At 34.1% G+C, this 18522-nt stretch overlaps 1 protein-coding gene across 1 annotated transcript in view; it reads left to right on the top strand.

Moving 5' to 3' along the window:
- Nucleotides 1–18234, top strand: part of LOC133203614 (MTRF1L release factor glutamine methyltransferase-like) — an 81141-nt gene extending 62907 nt beyond the window's left edge. The window contains exons 7-9 of the mRNA XM_061339385.1: nucleotides 17558–17653; nucleotides 17772–17885; nucleotides 18172–18234. Coding sequence (XP_061195369.1) covers nucleotides 17558–17653; nucleotides 17772–17885; nucleotides 18172–18202 — 241 coding nt within the window. The 3' untranslated portion in view covers nucleotides 18203–18234. The remainder of the gene's footprint in view (nucleotides 1–17557; nucleotides 17654–17771; nucleotides 17886–18171) is intronic.
- Nucleotides 18235–18522: the final 288 nt, after the last annotated feature.

The raw sequence follows: 18522 nt of genomic DNA, 5'->3' as shown, positions 1-18522 counted from the left end.
TTAACAGTAATATCTAGAAAGAAAGGAAAAACATAAATTACATATATTTAAACTCAAAAAAGTAATTTATTATGCCAGAAAACATAATGAACAATTAATCCTTATATTTTTTTCAATAGTGGGGTTATTTCAGTACGGCTTGCAATGTGGTTTTGGTATTGGAAACATTGTCAGCAACTATTAAGATAATTATTTCAATCACCATTGAAATCATTATTTCAAACACTATTGAAATCTTTATTTCAATAGTGGACGTTATTTCAATTATGGCTGCAACCTGGTTTAAGTTTTGAAATGCATTTAAAACTATTGAAATCATTGTTTGAACGTTATTTTAATAGTGGTTGCATCCTGTGTTTGGTTTTGAAATGTACTTTCAATCACTATTGAAATAATAGTGAACGTTATTTCAATAATGGTTTCATCCTGTGTTTGGTTTTTGAAATGCACTCTCAACCACTATTGAAATAATTATTTCGATAGTGAACGTTATTTCAATAGTGGTTGCACTCTGTCTCTGATTTTGAGATGTACTCTCAACCACTATTGAAATAATTATTTCAATAGCGGTCGTTATTTCAATAGTGGTTGAAACATATCTTATATAACTATTAAAAAATACATAGACAACTATATTTTAACATATTAATTTTATAGTCCGTAGAAGTTTGAATTTTAAATGTTATTTGTAATGACAGTGAGACAAGAACTTCGAAATAGGTTATAAAACACTAAGTTTTTTAAAAAAAATTAATGCATTAAATGATTTTTAAGACTTTTTTGGTAGACTTGTTAAGGAATTCAATATATCGCATATCTCTTTATAAAAAAAATGGTAATGCTTTTTGCTTAATGTACAGCCCTGTAGTTAATGTATACAATAAATATATAGTAACTAGAGCGAGCTCGTTGCAAAGCAACGAATAGGTCTTCCGTTGGAGCTGCGGAAGGAAGAAGTGACCTTGAGTCAAGGTCATGCCACATTCTAAAGTTATACATGTCAGCAATCTTGTAAGGGGAAGCAACTTACAATATTTCGCTAGGAAAAACTGTAAAGGAATGTACGTGACCTTGAACATTCCAAATGCCTTGCATCAAACCATGACACACTCTCGTCATAAAACCCAATCTGTATGTTACCGACTTGAAAAGTTCACAGTGACACGTCATGTTCTTTTAGTCCATACATACAGTCAAAACATTTTATCCTTAGTGACCTTGAACTTGAGTCAAGGCCATGTCACACTCTGCATGAAACCAGCAATGTTTCACTAGTAGAAATACGGTAGCGAAATTACAGTTTCTCTGTCAGTGACCTTGACTCGACCAAATGACCTTGCATCAAGGCCATAACACACACTGGTTAAAAGCAATACCAGTCTGTGAGTTTCTGAACGGATAAGTTCAGCCATGTTTTTTTTCAGATCATACAGCGAGTTGGAATAATTTGTTAGGTTCAGCATAATGATTAAAAAATTCATTGAGAATGTTTTATGCCCAGTTTGGATAAGTAGTAAAACGTGGAGATCGATCCTTTGGATGAGACCGGTGCTTGTGGACAGGACCCCCCCTCCCCCCCCCCCCAATATACACCCCGGGGTCCAAGAATATTTTTATTCGTCTTTTTCCATAAATTAATCTTCTAGTACACATTTACAATGTATTCCATATGAAAAATCCATAAAAATAACGTAGAATTAACGTTTTATTAAAAAATCATACCCGCGGTATTATGAAATAGAGAAGGTAAGTCACTTCCATTTGTTAACACTGGACCCCTCTTGGATATCGGGCCTAAAATATCATATACATGTACCTACCACATGTCACCAAAATATGTTATTATATCTTGTTTCATCGTCGCAAGCCACGGGTTTTGTGTCCATTCTATTTCCACAAACCCGTGGCTGCCTCCTTCAAATTTCTCTCGTTCTCATGAATATTAATAACATAATTCAACCAATTGAATAACATCTGACGCTTCAAGTCAGAACCAATGAAAATGATGTCTATCTTGTATTTGGATGTAACCATAACCACGAGCTGTACATCAACTTCGGTTCGAATTTCCTTTCTTAATGAGTAACGCTATTCAGCGTTCTCACACAACCTCTACATTTGAAACCCTGTATTTTAATGTAAAACCTTGTAAGTATTTTAGAATATACGTTACTCACATCTTTTCTTCAGGATCTATCGTATTTTTTTCAATAAATCTGCCACGCATAGCAAACATGATTTCATTATGGGCGCCGCCATTTAAGCATACCAAAAATTGCTACAGAGTGATTTCATTGGTCAGGGTAAATCTTCAATGATTCAGTCGCGAGAACGAGAGAATTTGGTAGGAGGCAGCCACGGGTTTGTGGAAATAGAATGGACACAAAACCCGTGGCTTCCGACGATGATCTTGTTTCGGTAGATATTTTTGACTTTAATCATGCTATTTAAACGGAAGACCTTAAATAGTGTCTGTGGCTGTCACTATTTCGGTGTTTTTCAGAAACTTGATCGTAGAATTAGTCAAAGTCCACAACTGGACAATAAACTGATAAATCGGCTACGGTATATTATCTGTTCACAGAAACGACATATTGAAACTGGAAAAAAAATAATCCAGAAGCAATTCATTTCATTGAAATTCTATCATGAATATTTTGTTTTAATCGACGGACTCGATAAATCAATAAACTGACCGAAGGAAAAACGTTGCACGTGCCGTAACATTCTGTACGTTTTTTTTAAATTTTACATTCTACTTGCATAATACATGCACATGTACATGTACATATATATTAAACAGAAACATAAATACCAAGCCCGTCGGCATTTAAAAAAAAGTAATAAAACATAATTTGATTTGATCTATTTTATTTCATTTAAACTCTATTAATTTATTTTAAAAGTATGATTGATCTTTTTCCTTTTAATATACACTCAGGGTAAAAAAAAAGTATATATTGACTCGTGTAACTTTCATGGTTGTAGTTACATTTGAAAATGAAGAAATAATGAAATAATGAAACGTTGAAGGGACTGGTGTGTTGTATGGCTAGACAACGCCTTGCACATGCAGAGAAATTTACCACAGGTACTCTAGGACAGGTGTGAAACCCCTAGGGCATGCCGTTTCCTGCTCTTGCTCTGCTAATCCCTATGCACAGGAAATGATCGCGACTAATACTTAATACACAAAGAAACAGAATATATTCAAGTAAACTTGGAATTGATTTTTTTCTTGAGTATTATTGAGAATAATAAGTTTTAGTGATATACCCCCCCCCCCCCCCCGTTTTAATTGTTTTGTGAAGTTCATCACCATGCACATTCCATCTTCTGTAATTGGAGAAATGTTTAAATTAAAAACAAACCACTGTTTACAAAAGAAGTAAATATCGAGGGAAAAAAATTGTTGTATTTTATTGATATCTTTTATAACGTTCACGCGCCCACTCACTGCAAACGCTCACCATCGAATATTACAGCTTTCCGGTCATTCGACAATTTCAGGGAAATGCTTGCACATTAATACAGTAAAGTGAAATTATTCAAATGAATTATTTTGTTCTAAATTTGGTAAAAAAAAACAAAAAAAAAAAAACCAAAAAAAAAAAAAAAACATGAACAGTATATAGATATATTTTTTTCCTCATAGGAATGCTGAAAACTGTTAATCGGAACTCGCACTGACTATTGTTTAGCACGTGTATGTAACATTGCAGTTCGCATATAATTTGAAAAGAGAAGTTATTAGAACTTATATTTCCGACATTAAAATTTGTCGCGTTAAACTCTCAAATGACTCAGCTTATAAATAGTTTTCTTGATACTATTTAAAAAAAGATGTCGCTTTAGTATTGATATATAACTTAACAAAATTAATAATAATAAATAAAATAAAAAAAAAACGATTAAATATATTCTGCTTTACAATTTTTTTTTTTGTTCATTCATTATTTTCACCTTTTGCGAAATAAAAGAAAATACTTTCATAAATATACATACACTGCGGGATTTTAATTTGTTTTTTTTAAAGAGGGAATTTCGCAAAATTCCTGTTCGGGGAGATAACTCCCGTTTGTTTACGATACTAGGTGATCGATGATTTAACCGCGGCGGGGACAGGTAGGTGATGAATTTCCCGCGGAGGGAACGCGGTTTACCTGTCTCACCTGGCCAAATCCCGCGTTGTGTTTATACCGCGACGGGGCGCGGGAAATACGGGATCCATGTTGCCTGTACTGTACATGTATAGTCAATCAGATTAGAAATACAGCGACTATCAGAATTTCGGGCCGTAAAAAAGATCTGATTTTGATTAGATTTCAGGTGTAGGCGAATGTGTGTGTACTGAGGGGTTAGTTAATTCATTCAAGATTTATTATATTGTTCGTTTGGACGAAGGCTTCATAAAAATATGCACACTGCTTGTACAGGTACACATCAATGAATGTTCAGATTAATTCAAAAATCGGCGGACATTAATTTAATTTAGTTATCTAAAGGCAATGTTATTTCCAGAGACATTTATATTTTCTGTTTTTTGTCTCGGATTTTTCTTTTTTGTGATTTACCGGTTTACAAAGGCCTGTGTTTTAACAGCTGTTCATAAACGCTGTCAATTAATATATGATCAGAGAAAACGAGACATCTCCCGGTAATTCATTTCTTATGGAAAATATATGGATTGACATCTTAGTATTTACCTGTGTAATTACGATGTTACAAACCGTGACGATGACTGGCCAGGAGGACTACCCGTTATGAAAACAACTCATGATCAACTCAGCGGACCTATAATTGACTTTAATATATGCTGTAAATCAATAAAATCATTTCAGTTTAACCGATATTTTATTGCAAAGATAATGGGAAAAAAAGACTTGGGATTTAGAATTTTTCTGAATTTCAAACGCTTGATATGCTTATATTTGGGGCGCTCTTGCATATGCACTTATAAAACGTGCATGTTCTGTACTTGCATGCGTGTACATTGTATGTATCCGTAAAACCTTAAGAGAGCTGATAAATGTGTTCTGATTTTCAAGAAAAAATAATGGGAACCTATAAATAATTACATGTTTATCATTTTGTTCGCATACAATAATAAGTTTAGTAGAAAAAAATAATTTGTTCAAGGTTAGGTGTCTAATAAATTTGTAATATTCAAATACAGTTACGCATGTATGTCTCATTCTACATATTTTGGAGGCGCGTGTGAATGTGGGATTTGTATTTCCATACGCTCGATATGCATATATTTGGGGCGCTTTGTATATATACAGTTGTACATTTTAAGGGTGTCGACAGAAGAACGTATATTAGATTACATACATGTACATTTAAGTTTCAAAAGTTCCATTACTAGTAGGAATTAATTAAGGTTACATATTTTGAATTTTATTATGAATAAAAACAGACAATTAACTCGATATCGAGAAATAAATTGTTTATAAAATAACTATGCAACTTTCCTGTAATTCAGCGAATAAATATTAAATAAAATACACTAGCAATTTAATCAAAGATATTCTGAAATAATCTGAAAAATTCAACATATTTATCCACTCATGACTTAGTTTACAAAATGAATTTGGAATGGCCATTCCATGATTTGTTTTGTGTATGACTAGGTCGCTGGATCACACACGCCGATTGATCCCCGGTGACCTCCTTTAATTTGCCACGCGCTATCGAGGGAGGTGTTACATAATTGTAAACACACAAGGTGAATGTAAAAGGCGCACACTTAATGGCTGTAAATAGTCTATGCTTCAAAGTTATGTTTTATTTTCTCAGTATATTGTTTGTTTTTATATGATAAGAAGAAAAGGTTATCTTTTTTCCCCTTTTTTTAGTAGACTGGTTTATTCGACTTTGAAAAAAATGAAATAAAACGAAAAGTTGTCAAAAAATAACTTGAAAATAAAGCACAAAACACTTCAAGAACCTTATTCTAAAGAATATTAGCATCTAATGTAGCCAGATTTATTATTTATAGTAAGTTTATTTTAGTTACACGCATGAAGAGCTCTCGTTTACTTGCTGAATGAAAACACTTACCTGTATATGGGTCAAGCTTCTGGCGCATTTAAAACACAAGACTCGAACAAAATAACGTTTTCATGAAATCAGTAAGATGTTAAAGAACAACTTTTTTAACGACAGCCATTTCGAAATATTTACCGTTTTTGAGTTATAAAGCAAAAAACTTTAAAGGGCTCCAGATCCCTAATTTGAGGGTCCAGCCCCTTTTTAGTGGTGTCAAATGAAAGGCCTTGCAATTGTGCACAACTTTTATTCTACATGTCTTATCAAAATATGTTTAGTTTTAAAGATACAAAGGAAAATATGTCTAAATTTCGCTCTTTTAGGTGTTCTAAATTTTGACCCCTAATTAGCGCCATTTTGAATACAGAAATCGAAAAACAAAAATAGATGTGCACAACTTCAATCCTTCTATTATCCAAATTCGGTAGAATTTCTGCTCCAGCTTTTGTAGTCTCGGAGCCTTTGTCTGGAAATGAAGCCTAATAAATTTTCATTTAAAGGGCAATAACTCAAAAGCGGAAGTGACTTTTGAAACTGTTTGACAGCATTCTGATAGAGTTTTGTAACGTCTATAAACTCTGCAAATTTGAGCAAAATCCGTTGAGAAATGAGCGAGATATGAGGTCTCAAAGTTGGCGTCTAGAAAGGAGAAGAAAAAAAAAAGAACTAGAGCCGAGCTCGTTGCAATGCAACGAATAGGTCTTCCGTCGGAGCTCCGGACAGGACAGAGCGACCTTGAGTCAAGGTCATGCAACATTTTAAGGTTATAAACAATCCTGTAAGGGGCATCAACTTTCAATGTTTCAACAGTAGAAAGACAGTAAAGGAATGTAAAATTCCCCTGTCAGTGAACTTGAACTTGTCCAAATAACTTTGCGTCAAGCCATGACACATTCTGCAGCTTGTTAAGAGCAAACACCATCTTTATGTCCCCGACATAAAAAAAAATCACAGTCACGTATTCTTTCAGACTATTCATCCAAAACATCATATTCTAAGTGACCTCGAATTTAAGTCAAGGCCATTACACATTCTGGATGATATATTTATCATCTTTTCAGTGAAATGCAAATGCATGCAATTTTTTCTATTACAAAAGTATAGACCTTTTTGTTTATTTGTTTGTATGTTGTTTAACGTCCCTTTCGAGAATTTTTCAATCATATGGAGACGCCACCATTTGCCGATGGAGTTCTGCAAATTTTGAAATATACTCGGCACACATGGCCATTTAGCAGTGAGGGATCTTTTTCGTGTCAGCACCTACTGCCAGACGGGACCTCAGTTTGTACGGTCTCATCCGAAGGATTAGTCTCTGCGTCCCACAGTGGAATTCGAACCTGCGACGTAAGGATCAACTCCATAATCCACGACTCTAGAGCAGACACTCTTACCACTGCGCCACTTGGGCGACTAGACCTTTTTGAATTTTACACTTATTATATCAGTGACCTTGAACTTGCCTAAATGACCTATGTTAAGGTCAAAAACAACCTTTGAACAAATTATGAGCTTCCAGTGATACCCAATGACAAAGATATACCTGAAAAAGAATATTGCACTTTTCTGTCAGTGACCTTGAACTTGCCAGACAGACCTTGGATCAAGGTCAAAACACATTCTTGGATCATAAGCAATCTCTGTATCAAGTAAAAGCTTCCAGTGATTTTATATAACAAAGTTATAGCATGTGGAAAAAAAATAATATTTATCTGCCAGTGACCTTGAACTTGCCGAAAAAACCTTTGTTCAAGGTCAGGAAAACCCATCTCAAGCAATCTGAGAAAAAGTTTCCTGTGTTCCTCCCACCCCTTATAAATTTATAATCCAGGCACGAATTTTGCCACTTCTTCTGCCAGTCTAGTACTATGTTATCTCAAACCGGTGGATCATAAGCAATCTTTGTTCCAAGTATGAGCTTCAAAAGTTATAACACATACAGTAATCTTACAGTTTTCTGTCAGTGACCTTGAACTTACAGGAATGACCTTGGATGAAAGTCGTGTCAAACCCTTTAATTTTGTCATAAGCAATTTCTGTATCAAGTATGATACTTGCTATTTTTTTTTCCAATGACCTTGAACTTGCTGGAATGATGTTGGATCAAAACCATGACACACCTTCGGATCATTAGTAATCTTTGTACCAAGTGACCTTCCAATTTCTTCATAACAAAGTTATAATATCCTTGGCGAACTATCACGTACAGACGGACAGCTAGGCAGACGGACAGTGTGATTCCAAAAGACTCAAAACACCCCCACCCCAAACCCACACACTTCGCTTGGGGGGATATATAAATTCCTTTGTTAAATTATGAACACTCTTTCCGGCCCAAACCTTCTCCCTGGAATCAATATTTCAAAAAAAAAATGAATGTATGCTATGTTGGAAATTTTCTCATTCTAGTCCAGGGATTCTTGAGAATACTATTTTCAAATGACCCCATGCGCGGATCTAGAGGGGGTTTGGGGCAGTTAAATGTATATACTAAACAAGAGGCTCATGGGCCACATCGCTCACCTGAGTAACTTTGGCCATGCTGTTCATTACCAGACTTCCCCCCCTTGTAATACCTATTGTGGCCCCACCCTACCCTCAGGGGCCATGATTTGAACAATTTAGAATCTACACTACCCCAGGATGCTTCCACATAAGTTTCAGTTTTTCAGGTCCAGTGGTTCTTGAGAAGATTTTTAAAGATTTTTCCTATATATTTCAATGTAAAACTTGAGATTCCCCCTATTGTGGCCCCGCCCTATCCCCGGGGTCATGATTTGAACAATTTAGAGTCTACACTACTTGAGGATGCTTCCACATAAGTTTCAGCTTTTCTGGCTCAGTGGTTCTTGAGAAGAAGATTTTTAAAGATTTTTCCGATATATTTCAATGTAAAACTTGTATTTCCTATTGTGGCCTCGCCCTACCCCCGGGGGTCATGATTTGAACAATTTAGAATCTACACTACCCCAGGATGCTTCCAAAAAAAGTTTCAGCTTTTCTAGCTCAGTGGTTCTTGAGAAGAAGATTTTTAACGATTTTTCCTATATATTTCTAAGTAAAATTTGTATTTCCTGTTGTGGCCCAGCCCTGTCCCTGGGGGGTCATGATTTGAACAATTTAGAATTTACACTACCCCAGAATGCTTCCACATAAGTTTAAGCTTTTCTGGCCCAGAGGTTCTTGAGAAGAAGATTTTTAAAGATTTTTCCTATATATTTCAATGTAAAACTTGAGATTCCCCCTATTGTGGCCCCGCCCTATCCCCGGGGTCATGATTTGAACAATTTAGAGTCTACACTACTTGAGGATGCTTCCACATAAGTTTCAGCTTTTCTGGCTCAGTGGTTCTTGAGAAGAAGATTTTTAAAGATTTTTCCGATATATTTCAATGTAAAACTTGTATTTCCTATTGTGGCCTCGCCCTACCCCCGGGGGTCATGATTTGAACAATTTAGAATCTACACTACCCCAGGATGCTTCCAAAAAAAGTTTCAGCTTTTCTAGCTCAGTGGTTCTTGAGAAGAAGATTTTTAACGATTTTTCCTATATATTTCTAAGTAAAATTTGTATTTCCTGTTGTGGCCCAGCCCTGTCCCTGGGGGGTCATGATTTGAACAATTTAGAATTTACACTACCCCAGAATGCTTCCACGTAAGTTTCAGCTTTTCTGGCCCAGTGGTTCTTGAGAAGAAGATTTTTTAATGACCCTACCCTATTTTTGTCTTTTCTTGATTATCTTCCCTTGTAAGGAAAATTGGTCCTTTATTTTAAAAATTTAAACTCCCCTTCCCCCAAGGATACTTTGTACCAAGTTTGGTTAAAATTGGCCCAGTGGTTCTTGAGAAGAAGTTGAAAATGTGAAAAGTTTACAGACGGACGGACAGGCGGACGGACGACGGACAACGGGTGATCAGAAAAGCTCACTTGAGCTTTCAGCTCAGGTGAGCTAACAAGTAAAAGTGACCATCCCCCCCCCCCTTAGAAAACACGGACCCTTCCTCGAAAACGCGGATCTGTGTTAAAATGGTATGAAAAGTCTTAGCTAGGTATGAAGCTTTAAAAGTCAACGACCCCCCCCCCCCTCCTCCCCCATACACACACAAACACACACACGAAATAGGTTTTTCACATTTGGGAAAAGAGTTTCTTTCTTTTTTTTTTTTGGCTCGTCAAGAAATTTCTGGGTTGAAATATTTTTTTATTGGGATCCCCCCCCCCTCCGTGGAAAAAAATTCCTTGATCTGCGCCTGGACCCCATCTAATTTTTTCTACATGTATCCGTTAAAAGAGGATGTGACCCTTCATTTGAACAAAACTTTACCAAAAATATTCTGTGTTAATTTTTGTTGTTATGGTCCAGTGGTTCTTGATAAGATAAAAATGAGAAAAATTTACGAGTAGCTTTAGAACAACAACGACGATAATGCTTATATACACCAAGATAGCAAACAAAGATGAAGAATTATGAACAGCAAAAGCTTACTTGGGTCTTTGGCTTGGGAGATGAGATACTTATTAAAAATCGAAATTATTTTGTCATCTTTTTTTTACAATCGACGGGCCTGCATTTCAAAGAGAGAGAGAGAGAGAGAATTTCTAACTAGGTCTTTGAATAACAGTGAGATCGGTTCAGAAAACCAGGTCTCTAAGAATGTACATGTACATAAAATAGGCAGTGCCTTTCTCTCGGAATTCATCACCTGCTTCTATAAAGCTCCATCCTCAATTGTACTGACATGTACCTGGTAAAACCAACCGACTGCTAAGGAAAACATTCTATTTATTTCGAGGATGGGGGTTTACGTATAGTGATGAGAGGAAATTTATTCACCTATACGTTCATTAAATATGAAAGATTGCTTCTGAGTATTTGTATACGATCGCACGACTTTCGTGTTAAGTTATAAAAAGTTAGATTATGAAAGCAAAGAACTAAACCAACATTTGTTGTAAATGAATTAAATAATTATTTAGCCGTTTATAAGGTTTTTTTAACATCTGTAAGAACCACTTTATTTTAAAAAACAAATAATCGTCCTATTATTGGCGCCCATGATATATTAGACTAGGTGTTTAAATAAAACATGAAAGATTGCTTCTGAGTATTTGTATACGATCGCACGACTTTCGTGTTAATTTATAAAAAGTTAGATTATGAAAGCAAAGAACTAAACCAACATTTGTTGTAAATGAATTAAATAATTATTTAGCCGTTTATAAGGTTTTTTTAACATCTGTAAGAACCACTTTATTTTAAAAAACAAATAATCGTCCTATTATTGGCGCCCATGATATATTAGACTAGGTGTTTAAATAAAACATGAAAGATTGCTTCTGAGTATTTGTATACGATCGCACGACTTTCGTGTTAATTTATAAAAAGTTAGATTATGAAAGCAAAGAACTAAACCAACATTTGTTGTAAATGAATTAAATAATTATTTAGCCGTTTATAAGGTTTTTTTAACATCTGTAAGAACCACTTTATTTTAAAAAACAAATAATCGTCCTATTATTGGCGCCCATGATATATTAGACTAGGTGTTTAAATAAAACATGAAAGATTGCTTCTGAGTATTTGTATACGATCGCACGACTTTCGTGTTAATTTATAAAAAGTTAGATTATGAAAGCAAAGAACTAAACCAACATTTGTTGTAAATGAATTAAATAATTATTTAGCCGTTTATAAGGTTTTTTTAACATCTGTAAGAACCACTTTATTTTAAAAAACAAATAATCGTCCTATTATTGGCGCCCATGATATATTAGACTAGGTGTTTAAATAAAACATAATTCAGATATCGGCATCCAAGAGAACAACACATTCTTTTTCAGTGGCGGAAACAGGAATCTTGAAAAGGGGGCCCGACCAGTTTTGTGTCGGGGTAGGGGCCCAAAGCCACATTATAAATTGATTTATTAAATCTTGTGTATATTTTGGATACAAAAGGGGGCCATGGGCGGATATAGGATTTGTGATGGGGGGGGGGGCGTGGATAACTTCGTTCAGGCAGGGGGTGGTGGCCCAGGGCGCGAAGCCCCCGGAAGGTCCTGGGTTTTCGTGAATTTTAAGAGTCAGTAAAACCAGACACAAAAATAGTTGTATTGATTACTTCCTTTACACAAAAGCCTATAAGATATGAATTAAGTTTGTAACTTACAATACTCTAAAGTCTTTGTAGGAATTTCACGTCTGCTTAAGAATAATGTACAAATTTATTAATCATTTGATAATTTTTATTTCAAATTTACTCTTGAGAAAGCAGAAATTTTGTGTATCTCCGAACTTCGTGAATCTCCGAACTTCGTGTATGTCAGAAGTCGTTCTGAATCATTATTATTTCAGCAAGGATGCTAGTCAACCTGATATTTGTATGTAACTCTAATGTTACTCCAAAAAGTGTTGTTGTTTTTTTTTAAATTCCATTCACTGACCTGCACATGTATCTCCACCGCAGCCAACGAAACAATATAAACAAACACGCTGTAACGTGCAGTTCCCTTTATAGCAGTATGAAATAAACGAAGCACAATGATACACAAAGAATATCTGAATATTGAAAAATAAATATTGCACCGTTTGTTTTTATAAGTATTATACATATATGACAGATACACTGTAGGGTAGGGTGGTGTAATTTCGACTGATTATTTTTTTATATTTAGATTTGTTCAAGTATGTCACTGCCTATTACATGTATTACGCTCAACATTTACTGGATTATTTTTCCTTCGGAATACCTTTTATTGTTCAGATTACATTGTGTTATATGTATTATTCGTCATGATATAAAATAAATGTGTTCGATTTACAAGATTTGTGTGTTGGGTAACTTCAACTGCACACGGGGTATTTTCGATCGATGTGCAAATATAAATGAAATTATTCGCGTCATCTCTAATTTAAAAAAATACATATATATTAATTTAAATTATTCTGTTGTAAAACATAAAAGATTGTGAAAAAATGCTGACAAAAAGAAAAAAAAGCAATTTTCAAAATGTACCTAATTTGAAGACATTAAGTGCACCAGCTGCCTAGAGACTAATTTACCGATTTGTCAAGGCATGCTACAAATATATATATATATGCGCAGGCATCTAAACCGCATGTAAACAAAACAGATGATTTTTTCACGGTTATAGAACTAGTTTCTACGGAGTATTCTTGTAAATAATACTTATCCTAATACTTTTTAAGTTTTTTATACGGATGGTGGTCATGATTTTTTTCTGGTAACAAATAGCATTGCGTCATTTTCATTGGTCGAACTGAGTTACCTGCTGACGCCGTATTCATGCAAAGGGTAACTTCGGCCGATTTCTGTTCAGCTGATTTGCATTTTATTTGTAAAAACTAAATACTATAAATTTAAAAGGTATGAATTTAAATTGCAAATTTAAACATAGTTGATAAATTTCACGCCAGGAATATACACTGTGTCTTTCTGCATATACAAGATATTTTTAGAGGTGATAAACTGATAATTCCCCGCAATGGTTTAAAAATACTCGTCCGTAATTTTTCGGGCGATAAAGTTTCTTCTTGGATGTAATTTTCCGGTAAAGAAATAAACTTCGCCTATTATTATCAACATTGATTTGTATATGAAAAATGCATTTTCTTTCTGCATAAAATAGATGTGTGTACACTATAATGGGTTATAAACAAATTATTTTAAGCTATTTATGAACAGTCGAAATTAACCAGGTGGTCGAAGTTACACTCGTCTGTGACCATCCTAACCTATATCCTGACGTTAAAAAAAGTCTTGTATCTATGTAAGTAAATTACTGCATAGTTACACCATTTGATAAATAAATACATCAATCAGTGGATAGGTTTGTAACGTAGACCTGATGATTTTAAATTCATTTATTTACCTCACTCGGCACACCTCGGCCGATTCGTACCTCATTTGGATGAAGGTGACGGAATCAGCCGAGGTTTGCCGAATGTTATTTACCTTCGACCAGCCTTTCAATATTGCAGTATTTTTCTTTGCACCATCATAGGAAATTGACAAGTGCTGTCTACCCTTCAAACGAAATCGGGAGACGTTTTCCGCTTTGAATAATTATGAGATAATATTCATAGCCTAGGGAATGCAAGGTTTTCAGACTTGATTTTTAAGAAAACCGATACTTGGTCATAAAATAAAATTACCATTTTTTAATTGACCATTAATTATAAAAAAGTATGGCATTATTAATATTAGTCATGTCATATTTTGAAAATTTTAGGGGGGGGGGGGTGCGCCCCCAAGCCCCACTTAAATCCGCCAGTGGGGGGCAGGCCCCTGAACCTCCTCTAAATCTGTCAGTGTTTTCTTTCATTATACGGACTTGCAGAATAAGCGAAATACTCCAGACATTTAATAAAAATCTCAAACCCGATCTAAAACGCGTTGACAAAGTCAAATCAGACGGTTTTAGTTTTTACGGCATTTTTACAGTGATATGAGAAAAGTCGGATAATTGCTGTTAATTTTAAGAAATAAAGTTCGGCATTTTTCAACCTCATTCGGTATAATATAATTTACTGATAATTTTGTCCGTTAAGGAGGAACACATGGACGAAGGATAAAAAAAGAGGTATTCTGCATGTACATGTACACATCATTGCTATAATTGTGTACTCGGGATTAAACCCAAAATCCTTCGTTACATTGTATTTGGGTATAATTTTCACAAGTTCTCTGGCGGATAATCATAGAGAAATGTTTTTATTCCGTCGTTTTTTTCCCATCCTTTTGGTTTACACGTTTGCTTTGTACACAAAAGCGTGTGTTCATATACCGCTGTTTCTACACGCTATCGATGTGATCAGGGAGAACATGATATCCTCCAGCAATTTACTTCTTATGAAAACACTCGATGAAAACATATTAGGTGAAAATATATACACCCATTAGTATCTTAGTACCTTAGTATCGACCAGTTTAATTGCAATGTCACCAACCGTAACGATCGCTGGCCAGGACTTGAATATAATTTATTACCGTTATTAAAACAACTCGTCAGCTGAGTGGACCTATGATTTAAACAGTAAAATAGGGAAATTCCAGAGTTCGAAGTGTATTTATTTTGGGCGCTCTTCCGCATAAACAAATTAAATTGCATTTACGCGTACTTACATGCATGTATCAATAATTTGTGTCATGGGTAAATTCAATTTATTAGATGAAATAAAACAAATGCATAAGATTAATCTTCCTAAACAACACGTTTTTAAAACAATCTATCTGATATAACTGACGGTATAAAATAACAAAGAAAATAAAGGGTTTGTGTTTGTATTTAATTTGGAATGAGAACAAATCTTAACCTGTCAAATCACTTATAAAACATACTTCGTTTTCCAGACACTAATTGCCATGCGTAATCTTCACATGCACTGACCAAGAGGTCACAAGTTTGAAATGTATGGCTTCTCATTGCGTGAGTTTTGTCAACACATGTCGGAGTAGACTATCGAAGCCAATTGATTCCCAAAGAAAACTGCATAGGAAGGTTTTTTTTTTGGTACACTTTTTAAAGGGTAAAATTCATTCGACGCTCGATAGAATTTTCAAATACAAGTGAAATATTGAGGCGGTTAAGTTACATGCGTCCGACCTAGTATTTTGTATGCAATAATATTGTAAGTTAGGAAGAAAATAATACAAACTCAAAAGTACTTAATTTTATTTTCGATTTTCCTGACAATTAAAAATGTGACCTCTACATACAATTATCGTTTTTAATTATATACATCCTGTTTAATGTTCATGAAAGAAATAGCAACTCGTTAAATAATAACATAAGAGAGATAAATAAACTGTTTCTTTAATACGCAAAGAAAGTGGTCTTTTCGGCATTCAAAATGCATTGAATTTGAAGTGAATAAGTGAAAGGCAGTTAAGACTAGCTGATTAAAACGAGCGAGTGATAATTAAACAGTAAGACGGAATCATATGAAAGATTCGAAATGATTTTAAAGTAATTTTCCACAAAGCGCAATTATCTAAGCAATGCAATGTTTATAAGAATAAATATGCAACTTTCTTGTAATTGAGCGAATAAAATATAAATTGAAATGTACTAGCGACTTAATCAAAGATATGAAATAATCTGAAAGATTCAACATATTTATCCACTCATCACTTAGTTAAAATGTATTTGGAATGGCCATTCTATGGTTTGTTTTGTGTATGACCTTAGGTCGCTGGTTCACACGCCGATTGATCCTCGGTGACCTCCTTTGCCACGCGCTATCGAGGGAGGGGTTACATAATTGTAAACACACGAGGTGAATGTAAAAGGCGTGTACTTAATGGCTGTGAATAGTCTATGTTTAAAGTTTTGTTTTATTTTCTAACTTTATTGTTTGTTTTTATATGATAAGAAGAAAAGGTTATCTTTTTTTCCCTGTGTAGTAGACTGGTTTATCCAAATTTGAAAACAAACGAAATAAAAGGGAAAATTGTCAGTAAATAATTTGGAAATAAAGCACAAAATACTTCAAAAACCTGATTCTAAAGAATATTAGCATCTAATATAGCAAGGTTTATTATTTATAGTAAGTTTATTTTAATTACACGCATGAAGAGCTCTTGTTTACTTGCTGAATGAAAACACTTACCTGTATATGTGTTATGCTTCTGGCTCATTTAGAACACAAGACTCAAACAAAATAACATTTTCTTGAGATCAATAAGATGTTAAATAACAACTTTAATTACGGCAGCTATTTCGAAATATTTACCGTTTTTGAGTTATAAAGCAAAAACTTTAAAGGGCCCCAGATCCCTAATTTTAGGGGCCAGACCCTTTTTAGTGGTCTCAAATGAAAGGCCTTAAAATTGTGCACAACTTTTATTCTACATGTTTTATCAAAATATTTTTAGTTTAGAAGATAAAAAGGAAAATATGTGTAAATTTTCGCTCTTTTTGGCGTTCTAATTTTTGACCCCTCTCTAGCGCCATTTTGAATACAGAAATTGAAAAACAAAAACTGATGTGCACAACTTCAGTGCTTCTATTATTTAAATTCGGTAGAATTTCTACTCCAGCTTCAGTAGTCTCTGAGCCTTTGTCTGGAAATGAAGCCTCCTAAATTTTCATTTAAAGGGAGATAACCCAAAAGCAGAAGTGGGTTTTTGAAATGTTTGACAACATTCTGATAGAATTTTGTAACGTCTTTAAACCCTGCAAATTTGAGCAAAATCCGTTGAGAAATGAGCAAGATATGAGGTCTCAAAGTTGGCGTCTAGGAAAAAAAAAAAAGAATAATAAGAATAATCTTAACCATCAGAATCAGTAGAAGGTCTTCCGTTGGAACGGAAGACCTTAATAAGTCAAGTCATACTTTGTCATCGAGTACTGTAAAGTAATGAATGATTGATCTGAAGAAGCAAGTATTTAACCCTAACATTTTGCAATATTTTATACGCATTGAATGTTAAAATTTCTGATGTGCCTCTACATAAAATAATTACATTATTATTATGCACTTCAGATATGAAGACAGACAAGCATTAGATGGTGGCCAAGATGGTTTAGATTTTGTGAGGCGTTTGATATCAGTGGCCCCCATGTTACTGAAAAAGGAGGGGTAAGAACTTTGATAAAAGAACCCCCAAGAACAAATCTAAAAATCTTCCAGCATACATGTAAAACGTGAAACATTTGGCTTTAACTTAGAGAATAAATCATTTTCTTTTTTGTTTTAGCAAACTGTGGCTTGAGACAGGTTTAGAACAGCATAAGAAAATAAAAGATTTTATCCATGATAATTCTGCAAAAGAACTTGAGTTTATCAAATCTCTTGTAGACTTCAAAGATCGGTATGTAATATAATAAAACAGAAATGTACATGCTAAATTGTACATAGAAAGCTTTAACAAAAGTTTATTCACTGTGAATTTCTCCTTAAAGACAATATATGCAAAACGTTGTAAATCTTAATTTTAAATATAAATAGTAATTTTAAAATAAATATCAATTTTCTTAAAGCTTAATTGTTACTGGCTTAATAGTACAGCTGAAGGACAAAGCCAACTTTATTTTGATAAAGAGGAGAAAAAGGAGAGGGCTGCATTCTTTACTCAGAAGTGTTTATTTCATTTGTAGAGAGCGGTTTTGCCTTATACAGAAACGCTGATGATTCTAAGAAGCATAATTTATACATCGGACAAATTTAAATATTGTATAATATTTGTGTTTTGCCAAAATTTATATGTATTTATTCATAAATTTATATTTGTATTTATTTATAAATTAATGTTTTTAGTACTTATACCTTTTCTTCTAATGCAATTTTATTTTTTTATCCCTTGGTACAAACCCTGATTTAACCATAAGTATAATAACTGAAACTACATGTATTACTAAATAGGCAAAGGAAAAGAAACTAGTATTATTTAGAGAATTCAAAACTAATCTTGAGGGAAATAAAAGCTAAATGAGTTAATAATAAACAAT

The sequence above is a fragment of the Saccostrea echinata genome, unplaced genomic scaffold (genome assembly GCF_033153115.1).
Source record: "Saccostrea echinata isolate AGI-Se365-2 ecotype Australia unplaced genomic scaffold, CSIRO_AGI_Sech_v1 ptg000051l, whole genome shotgun sequence".
NCBI lineage: Eukaryota > Metazoa > Mollusca > Bivalvia > Ostreida > Ostreidae > Saccostrea > Saccostrea echinata.
Note: the sequence above shows the minus strand (reverse complement) of the source record. Positions and strands in the feature narration are given on the sequence as shown.